Source organism: Asterias rubens, chromosome 7, assembly GCF_902459465.1.
Source record: "Asterias rubens chromosome 7, eAstRub1.3, whole genome shotgun sequence".
NCBI classification, from domain to species: Eukaryota; Metazoa; Echinodermata; class Asteroidea; order Forcipulatida; family Asteriidae; genus Asterias; species Asterias rubens.
The window spans coordinates 7,074,221-7,084,688 of NC_047068.1; the positions used below are offsets into that span (position 1 = coordinate 7,074,221).

At 41.1% G+C, this 10,468-nt stretch overlaps 1 protein-coding gene across 2 annotated transcripts; it reads right to left on the minus strand.

Annotated features, from left to right (window-relative positions):
- Positions 1–10,468, minus strand: LOC117292633 (arylsulfatase G-like). Of its 2 annotated transcripts, none has more exons than XM_033774759.1 (10): positions 10,294–10,468; positions 8,453–8,734; positions 7,522–7,757; positions 6,341–6,478; positions 5,402–5,525; positions 4,403–4,605; positions 3,348–3,428; positions 1,531–1,763; positions 696–786; positions 1–298 (listed from the first exon to the last, which is right to left on the minus strand). In XM_033774759.1, exons 2-10 carry the CDS (start codon positions 8,665–8,667, stop codon positions 24–26), a joined length of 1,596 nt encoding a protein of 531 aa, XP_033630650.1. In that variant the 5' UTR covers positions 8,668–8,734; positions 10,294–10,468; the 3' UTR covers positions 1–23. The 2 variants fall into 2 exon arrangements, with proteins under 2 accessions (XP_033630650.1, XP_033630651.1); XM_033774760.1 differs by lacking the exon at positions 10,294–10,468 and adding an exon at positions 10,001–10,078.

Genomic DNA, 10,468 nt, shown 5'->3' on the forward strand with positions numbered 1-10,468 from the left:
GCAATGACGCCCATAAATAAAACTTAGTCATTGCAACGACACACCACATGTTTTGGATTACAACATGGTTGACACTGTGGATCTGACTTGTAATTTGCCAGTGTGGTATTGTCTCTCGTAATGTCATTGTTCAATGCATTGAGGCTCAACTCAATGACGTTGAGGGCGCCCTTGTATTCGGCAGTGGTTTGGACGAGGGGCGTGGACTCGGCTGGATCATTGTGGAGGTTGAAGATTAGGGGAGGATTGCGATACTTTGGTGAGCTGGTTTTCCCGTCACAGGATGGTCGAACACTCCCTGTGGAAAATTGAGCAGGTGGTTGATCTTTAAAGGCATAATTGGACATTATTGGTAATTACTCAATATTTGTCGGCATAAAAACTTAACTTATTAACGAGCAATGGAGAGCTGTTGATTGTATAAAACATTGTGAGAAACGCTCCCGCTGAAGTAAAGTAGTTTACTACGTTGGATGATATTGAATGGTCAGACAGTAGGAGGGTTGAGTATTTACTGTGTAGATGCATTCACCACATGATACCATAATGCAATTTGGCATAGTTTAAGTAACATTCAAGACCATGCTAGTGCATGGTCAGACGGTGAAAAGGTTAATGACCAATAATTTAAGACTTCCTACCCCCTTCTTTTTTTTAAAGAGATTCCAACATAAATAGTATAACTTCAACAATACCTGTTTGGTACACAGCTTTGTAGTTTCCATGCCTTACGGCACCAATCTCTCCCAGCTTTCCTGATGCCATGCTGTTTGGATGGAAAAGTGTCTATAAAAAAAAGGAAAGAATATCTGGACAATGAATTCATTTAGTTGGTAAGTCTGCTGCCAGACTTGCCTTAAGGCCAAGTCACACTGCAGTAATAACAAAAACGATAAGATCATGACGCAAGAAAAACGCAGTCTTCGAGTTGAAATGCTCCACCCAGAATACGCCCACGCTCATTCAACCAATCAAGGGGGTGCATTGTTAACATTCTCGTTGTCGCTCTCATTATCAAGGCCTATGTAACCGGGCCTTTAGGCTCCGTCTCTTGCTCCAGGCTCTGATGTTTGAAATAGTCGAGCAAAAATGTACACTGCTCAAAAATTTAATATGGATTCCTCGCCAGTGTGGCAGGTGATTCTGTTTCCCGGAGATTCTGTTTGCATAAGACGAACTGTGTACAAACTTCTTCTGATAGCACCCTCTTTTGAATCATTCTCCCGTAGCCTATGTTAAGTTCCCATATTTGGTACAGAAATTCGGGATGGGGGGGGGGTGGGTACACACACAGAATTCCCTAGGACATCGGCACTAAAGCCAAAGGTGAATTTTGGAAAAGGCCCCTGGTCTCCTTGAAAGCCTCTCATTCTTTCAAAATATTAGGAGGAAGCCAAAAATGAAAAATTTTGTTGTCTTGTTAATTTCTCATTTTGGGGACAAATTCTCCGGGGACGCCCCTATGTCTCTGAAAGCGTCTTACAACAAAATTTAAGGAGGAAACAAAAATGAAACAAATTATTATCTTACTCGCTCATATATGGATCCTCCATACAGTACATCCTTGATGTCCATTCCATCATAGCTACGATACTTAGGTAGCGGGATACCAGCTATAGATGCAATGGTGGGATAGATATCCAAGGCACTGAGTAAGGAATCGGAGACACGACCAGTGGGTACGTGACCGGGCCAGTAGGCAAAGGTCGGCTCTCGGTGACCCGCTTCCCATATCGTCAGCTTTCCTGTGCTACCTCCACCATCTAGGATTAGAAACAACTCAAGTTAGTTTATGCTTGTTATTTTTATTCCAAAAAAGTTTACCGATACTTGTTTAACTTCATCCGCGGAAGTGAAGTCGATAAGTCCCCTCGATGCAGTAAAGCGAAAGTAGTAGTCCCTGCAAATTTTCTATCTTCCACCCAGGTAGTAGTTAAAAGGCAGGACAGTTCTTTTCAGAACTGAGAAGTCTCCCAAATTCCAATACTCTGCGGTAGTAAAATATAAAGCAAGACAAGTTCTCAAAAGAACATAATCTACCCAGCAAGTAGATACACACATGGTGTGATCACAAACCAAATGTACATGTACATTGAAACCTCACCTATTGCAATGCCTCAATCCCATATTCATCGACTGGTTTGGAATGCAAGTTAAAGGAACACGTTGCCTCGGACGAGTTGGTCTCTAAAAAGTGTTTGTAACCGTTTGTTATAAAATACATATGGTTGGAAAGATGTTTTAAAAGTAGAATACAATGATCCACACAAATTTGCCTCTAAATCGCGTGGTTTTCCGTTTACTTTGCGAACTAACACGGTCGGCCATTTATGGAAGTCAAAAATTTGACTCCCATAAATGGCTGACCGTGTTAGTACAATTTCGAGGCAAGTTATTGTGGATCATTGTATTCTATCTACTTTTACAACATCTTTCTATAAATATGCATTTTACAACAAACGATTACAAACGCTTCTCAAAGACCAACTCGACCGATCCAAGGCAACGTGTTCCTTTAAACAATGTCAGCCTACACTATGTGATCATGTGGCAAATGTATTCGCATAATATCTGGTCAACATTCCTACTGTATGACCATTCAATATCATCCTATGAGGTTTTGAACGATAAACTATGCCCTGTTCAAACTAAGACAGGTCAACTCACTGGAAAATGTTACTAAGAGAAGAGGGTTGACGTCACCGTTCAAATATCTGTCCTACAAGATGGCATCTGTGCGCGCGTGCGTTGGTGTGTGCGTGCATGTGCTGTAGAAATCTAACCGGGAGTGCTGCGTGCTTTGTTGATGAATGCGTTTGGACGCGCATACAGTTTGCCCTACAAGATGGCGACTTTCATAGCAAAAAAGGGGTTTTTCAATACGGTCTATATCTCTCTGTATTTAAAAAAAATTAACATACGACGTGTCGTGGCCGAGCAGATAAGAGCATCGAACACAAACTCTGGTGTTTCTGTTCAGCAGAGTGTGGGTTTGAGTCACGGTCGCGACACTTGTGTCCTTTACTCAGCAAGACACTTAGCCATTATTGCTGCGTCCTTGGGATGGGATGTAAAGCTGTTGGTTCCATGTGATTTGTAATGCATATATAAAAGATCCCAGTGCACTTTTACGAAAAGAAAAGGGGTTCGCCCTGTGTTTCTGGTTTGAATGGCGGCATATTGTGCCACAGCAATTTTTAAACCATTTCATGGTACTATGTTAAAATAAGGTCTCATACTTCAAAAATGTAGAACTCCACAATAACTTGCAGGAAAATACTGAATGTTGAAGCGCCCTCAGCATCACCGAGTGACAGATTAAACTAAAATAAATTATACAGTATTACCTTTCTCTTTTTGCCAGAGACCAAGGAATGGTCCGCTGCTTCCAGCATAGGAACACTTAGACTCCCAGGGACCATTGTCACCTAAATAAGTGGGCAAAAGAAAACAAAATCATACCAGTGTCAAAATAATTTTTAAATTGATTTATTGGTTAACATTTTGTAATTTTGACTAACGGTGCTGGAAAAAGCCACTGGAAACAAACAAAGTCCTGCAGGCTAGTGGTTTTCCCAAATACAAACTTTTGGCTGCGAATTTTAACAAAAATTAAAGTTTATTGTTGTTTATTATTTCAGAAACATTTCACAGATCACCAAAACATCCAATATCCTCTTCAAGAAGAGGTTGTCTGAAGGTTTTAGGACAGTAGGCCAAAATAACAATTGAATATCACATGGGTCAGGCATAGCATAGAGAAAGTGCATGTAGTCCTTTCTCTATGGGCATGCCAACATATCCAAGTAAAAACATGTTGGTGTTGAGTGACCATAGAGTAAAGGATTGTGGAGGATTACAGACTGTAGGTCCAAATAACAATTGATTATCATTTGGTCGGGCATACCGACATATCTTGATTAAAAACATGTTGGTCTTGAGTGACCAAATAGTGGAGGAGAGTGAAGGATTGAGGGCAAGATGGGCCGAGGGAGTAAGACTTTAAAGACTCTGGACACTACTGGTAATTGTCAATGACCGTCTTCTCACTTGGTGTATCCCAACATGTGCATAAAATAACAAACCTGTGAACATTTGAACTCAATTGGTTGCGATGTTGCGAGAGAATAATGGAAGAAATACACCCTTGTCGCACAAGTTGTGTGCTTTCAGATGCTTGATTTCGAGACCACAGCTGAGGTCTTGAAATCAATTCAAATATTTTAGTGGGAAAAACTAAAAAACTAGGTTAACACAGAGGTAGCCGTTTCTCACAATGTTTTAAACTATCAACAGTTCTTCAATGCTTGTTACCAAATAAGTTGTTACGCAAGTCTTCTTTGGCAGTAATTACTAGCAGTGTCCAGTGCTTTTACCAGACTAGAAAACTTTGTTATTTTACTTGTGAACCAAACCAGCGTGTTACTCTCCACTCCTGCCTGTCTCACAGCATCCATTATTCCTGCGACTGTATCGTCAAGCTCTCGCACTGTGTCCCCGAACGGTCCCCGGGCGGAAGAGTTGGCAAATTTTGGATTGTAAAGAAGCGGGACATGAACGTGGGAAAAAGCTGCGTAGAGTAGAAATGGTTTGCCCTCCTGTACACTGAAGAAAATCAGACATCAAATAATAAAAAGCACAACTGAATTGACATTGACAATGGTTGACTTTTGGGAATCTTATGGCTAATGTAGTGGGTTCGAATCCTACTCCTACAGTAATGCCAATGGATTTTTTAAGTTGTTTATAAATAAACAAAAATTCCAAATTTCTCAACTTATACACACATCGGTGTGTGGGTAGAAACACATTAGGGTACAATAGTTTACAAGTATTTTTTTTTAAAGAAAGTAAACAAAATATTTTTTATCAAAAACCTTGCAAGAAAATATTAGATTATTACTGACCAATCCAAAATATTTCAAAGCAACTGGTCCAACTTCCAGTTCTAAGAAACAACCACATTTTCTCAAAATTACCTTCCTTGAGGAGAATCAAAAGAGATTGTTTCCATTTTGATTAAAGAAACCTTAGTTTTAGTTTTATTAGACCTAACACTGGCATACAAATATAAATATACAAATCAATACATAAAGATACAAAGAGGCATTATAGCTAAAAAATATCAAGCCAGTGAGTGGCGAGGAGGAACAGGTGACCAGCACCTCTACAAAGCCGTCCTGCCACAAAGAATGTCCCCTGAAATCGACCCACAGTTAAAAACCACCTATCCTCTGTTAAAAAAGAAGGGAAAAAAGGGGGCGCTCTTGAAGGCGGAACTGACAATTACGAATGACGACAAGAGCAATGGAAGTGTGAACACCCAAGTGCAAACATCATCAGGTTTTAAAATGTGATTTGGATAGAAAAAAAATTAAATTGAAAAACTCCAGTTCCTCACCTTTGTTTAATAAACTTCTCCGCATGACTCTTGTAGTGCCCAGCTAGAGTCTCCATGTTTAATGGTTGCTCAAGAATTGTTGTGTTCTCAATCAAAGGCAAACCTAATCCTTCCGCACAAGAACCTGAACAGACAAAGGAAAAAAGGAAGCATAAAGTTCTTGGTTTTGTCGAGTGAGTTTTTAAATCTTGTATGTCACATTGGGAATATATGAAGATGGTAGGCCCTACTGCAGGCCTGGATTTTCATCTTTGAAAGAGCAAGACCATTTTCATTTTGTAAAGGGCACTTCCATTGGAAAATCTTGCAGCAAATGGGAAACTTTTAAAGGAGCAACAAGGGCAATAACAGAAGCATGCAACTGGGACCTGGTTTAAAATGAAGGCATTGTGGTCTAACATGCAGATTGTTTGCGCGCATAAGTATGCTATGCGAGACTATGTAAAGATAGGTGGTAGCAGACAACCTGGCGCCCACTGTTTGGACCCAGGCACTTTTTGAAAACCATAGCTTGGGCTCCAGATATGAGCTCCATCAATAATTTCATCAACGCACGCTATCTGTATTGGACTTCTAACAGGCGGACAGTGCTAAAGCTAGAACCAGGTCTAAGCCACGATCAGTCCCTAAGACAAAGCACAGTCTTGACCAGTTGTAGTACAAGATTTTGTTATGTTTATGCAACTTCACTTTTGCACCTTGTAATGGACAATGATCCTCTATTTTGAGTAGCATGCATGTACCACTAGTGTCCCCATCCCACTTGTACACGACTAGCAGAGGAGTTCAGCAGTTTATTTGAGACCAACAGACAGGATTTGGGTTATATACAATTATTGCATCAGGCAAAGATGCACCTAGGCGAGGAGGATAGGGTCACTGTAGTGAAGGGACTTTCTATGAACTTTGACCCTCTGACCTTTGACCCTCTTGACCTACCATCAGTGGATGTATTTGTATACATCATGGGATTATTCTCATCCTTCGGGCATGGTGTGCACATTGGTAGATTGTACCCAGGGTTGTCCATACATCCCCCGTCGTTACTGTAAGGAACTCCCAAATAAGAATCAAACCCTGATCAAAGACAAAGACAAATCCAAATAACTCCATATTATCAGACACGCTATTTTGGCCCTTTGAAAAAGGTCGTAGTACAAGGGCTGACAATACGCCGTGTATATATGTGGTTGTCTTTAAACGCACTGAACACATTTGGTATTTGTCAAAGACCAGTCTTCTCACTTGGTGTATCCTAACATATTAACAACCCTGTGAAAATTTGGGCTCAATTGGTCATCGAAGTTGCGAGAAAATGATGAAAGAAAAAACACCCTTGTTGGACGAATTTGTGTGCTTTCAGATAGGAATAAAAGACTTCTGGCTAGAAGCCTTTTAATATTTCAGTGAGAAATTACCTCATTCTCAAAATCTACGATTCTTCAAAGAGAGCCGTTTCTCACAATGTTTTATACTATCAACAGCTCTCCAATGCTCGTTACCAAGTCAGTTTTTAAGTTAATATTTGTTTTGAGTAATTACCAAACGTGTACCTTCCCTTTAAAAGACACTTTTAGGCAATTTAAAACAAATTTATGTGATTTTTCTGAAAGCAAAACAATAGAAAACCAGACTTAAGTAGGAAGAATATCATGCCAGTATATTAAAAAACGATCATTAATTACGCACTGCTACCAGACAGCAACATTTTGAGAGATTTGAAAGCTGAAGGCCCTTTTATGATTCATCGATTTATACGATGAGTTTGTGACACCACTCATTCTAAGATCAATCAAAGCTCTTTGTGAAAAGTGAATCCATGACCTACCCCTATTAATCCTATTTCGAGTTAGGACGAGTAAGATGGGTAACTCGTCCTAAAGGGCCAGTCACACAGCAGCAATAACTAGTAATGATAATGATCACGTTAACAATGCACGTCCTCGATTGGTTGAATAATCGTGCATGTATTACGCGTGGAGCAATTCAACCAATAGAATGCGTTCTCTTTGCGTCATGATCGTTATCATTTTCGTTATCGCTAAAGTGTGACTGGCCCTTTAGTCCTAAGATTAATCCTAAGTTAAGAAGAGTTTGGGGAAATCCACAGCAGGACCTACCCCTGTGAACAGGACTGTACGGCCCATGCATCCCAAGGTGCCACTTGCCGATCATGCTGGTGCGATATCCAGCATTTTGGAATGTCTCTGCAAAAGTGGTTTCATTCAAGGGCAGTCCAGCAACCGAAGCTGAACCAAAGTTAGCCACGACCCCAGTCCTCTTGCCAAGTCGCCCTGTCAGCAGGGAGGCACGGGAGGGTGTACACACCGATGCAGCAGCATGGAAATCTGTAAATCTTTGGAAGGTGAAAAACAACTCATCAAGAAATTTTTTTTTAGAGGCACTCATTCCTGCCTTCTTATTTGTACGATCCTTTATTTAACCCCCTGTACAATGCGCAGCGCACTTACACCAGCCTCGCTACTATGAGCAGCGCGCCGTATCGATACCTCTCGTCACTAACCCCTGGAAGGGAAGCACTGAAAATTTAACCATAAGTGACTGCTTTACGTGCACGCTTAATTAAAATTATTTGACACTTGTAGGTCGTTTGTCGGTCCGCTCAGGCGTTATGAACGAGCAAGGCATTCTGGGAAAGAAACCAAAAATTCATAGGAAACGACTGGAAGCAAGGTTGCACTTACAGGCACCTACTCTGTCCGCCATTTTGGGAGCCAAAATATCACAAAGAAATTGTCAAACATTTGTTTCAAGCAGCTCTATGAAATTTTCCCCAGCAGAGTAAAGATCTTCGCCACAACAAACCGAGTTTTGGCCTAAGACATCAGTGATCGGAAAGTGGATAGTGCACTTTGCTCAGTAGCGGGCCCTCCTTCGGTATGACTTTTAAAACCAACTTGACGGTTTAGTGCGAGGCAGTCAAGTTGGTTAAATCATACAGTAGGAGGGATTGCTGTGGCGACTTACATTTGAGCGTAGTACACTATCCACTATCGATCACTGACGCCTTGGGCCAAGACTACAACAAACCTTGTACCCTTGGCTGCTAGCTGATCCATAAATGGCGTGTCACTAGGAAGTCCACCTTGACCCCAATTAGCCCCTAGATCACCCCATGCCAAATCATCAGCAAACATGATGATGAAATTAGGTCTTTGGTCATTGCTGTTTTGACTACCACTGCTCATCGCTTTGCATGATGAAGGGATGTGGAAACATATAATGAAGATTAGGAGAAACATCATGGCTTTCAGCTATTATAGACGATCCGCGCTGTGATTTAAATTGTAGACTGGTGAGATTCTCTCCTTTCTGTCAAATTAATATAAAATAAAAAGAGAATCATTGAAACCATAACATTCAGCCATCATTTTAAGAACAGAGATGCTTTCAAAGGTAACTCGGTCCGAGACTCCTTGGTCCCAAGTCATCTTGGTCCCAAGTCATCTTGGTCCCGAGTCATCTTGGTCCAAAGTCATCTCAGTCACTAGTCATCTCGGTCCCAAGTCATCTCGGCCCAAGTCATCTTGGTCCAAAGTCATCTTGGTCCTAAGTCATCTCGGTCTTAAGTCATCTTGGTTCAAAGTCATCTTGGTCCCAAGTCATCTTGGTCCCAAGTCATCTTGGTCCCAAGTCATCTCAGTCACTAGTCATCTCGGTCCCAAGTCATTTTGGTCCAAAGTAATATTGGTCCCAAGTCATCTTGGTCCAAAGTCATCTCAGTCACTAGTCATCTCGGTCTTAAGCCATCTTTGTTCCAAGTCATCTTGGTCCCAAGTCATCTCAGTCTTAAGTTATCTTGGTTCCAAATCATCTTGGTTCCAAGTCATCTTGGTCCCAAGTTATCTCAGTCCCAAGTCGTCCTGGTCACAATCACCGTGATCCCTAGTCATCTTGGTCACAATGTCATCTCGGTCACAAGTTATCTCAGTCCCAAGTCATCTCGGTCCCAAGTCATCTCGATCCCAAGTCATCTCGGTTCCAAGTCATCTTGGTCCCAAGTCATCTTGGTCCCAAGTCATCTTGGTCCCAAGTCATCTTGGTCCCAAGTCATCTTGGTCCCAATTTAGTCAGCTTGGTCTCAAGTCATCTTGGTTCAAAGTCATCTTGGTCCCAAGTCATCTTGGTCCCAAGTCATCTCAGTCACTAGTCATCTCAGTCACTAGTCATCTTGGTCACAAGTCATCTCAGTCACTAGTCATCTTGGTCACAAGTCACCTTGATCCAAAGTCATCTCAGTCATAAGTTATCTCAGTCCCAAGTCATCTTGGTCCTAAGTCATCTTGGGCTCAAGTCATCTCAGTCCCAGTCATCTTGGTCCCAAGTATCTCGGTCCCATTACAAAAGTCATAAATCTGTCACATTTCATCTACTATCAATCATGTACATAGTAAAATTAGAGGCAAAAGTGGCCTTTTTTATTTACTCAATACATACTTTTCCCTACACTCTTTTGATACTTTGTTTGGGAGGATTTCAAGAGCCACTTGCTTAAATCATTTCTGTTGCAATTGGGTCTAGGTCAAACCATTATTTTGCATTTTCATCTTACATTTACTACTCTATCTAAAGACTTACCACTACATCATGTAGCCACACTGTAATGCAAAGGCAGAACACACCAGCAGGTACTACGCCTACCTACATGTATGTGAGCTTGAAGGTTTATCGCTTGACCGGTTTTTAAAGCCCCACCATTTTTCTATTGTTGTGATTTTATTTCCACAGTGCCTTTCACCACGGCAATTCAGCAAAATCAGTTACGCGGTATACTAACTATAATAAACCTACCTCCATCCATGGTATAAATAATGTGAAACTATGGATAAACCATAAACTCTCGTTTTCTTTGCCATCCGATATCCACTTACCTATATCAATTATACTAGCAGGATTGTGGCAAGACTATGCAAGCTCGTTTTGGTGGAATCTTATTATAGTGAAGAATCTCCGAGTTGACAGTCATGACAGTGACAGTGCACTGATCGACACTAGACAGAGTGATCACATGTTGATGTTTACAAACAAGACGAAATGTAAACATCG

Bases quoted from the DNA above. Each gene is read 5' to 3' on its own strand.
- LOC117292633 (XM_033774759.1), bottom strand. From the start codon at position 8,667: ATGATGTTTCTCCTAATCTTCATTATATGTTTCCACATCCCTTCATCA. The intron at 7,758-8,452 runs GTTTGTTGTAGT...CACCTTCCAAAG, and splicing joins CTAGCAGCCAAGGGTACAAG to ATTTACAGATTTCCATGCTG. The intron at 787-1,530 runs GTAAGATAATAA...TTTTTTTTATAG, and splicing joins GAGGATCCATATATGAGCGA to ACACTTTTCCATCCAAACAG.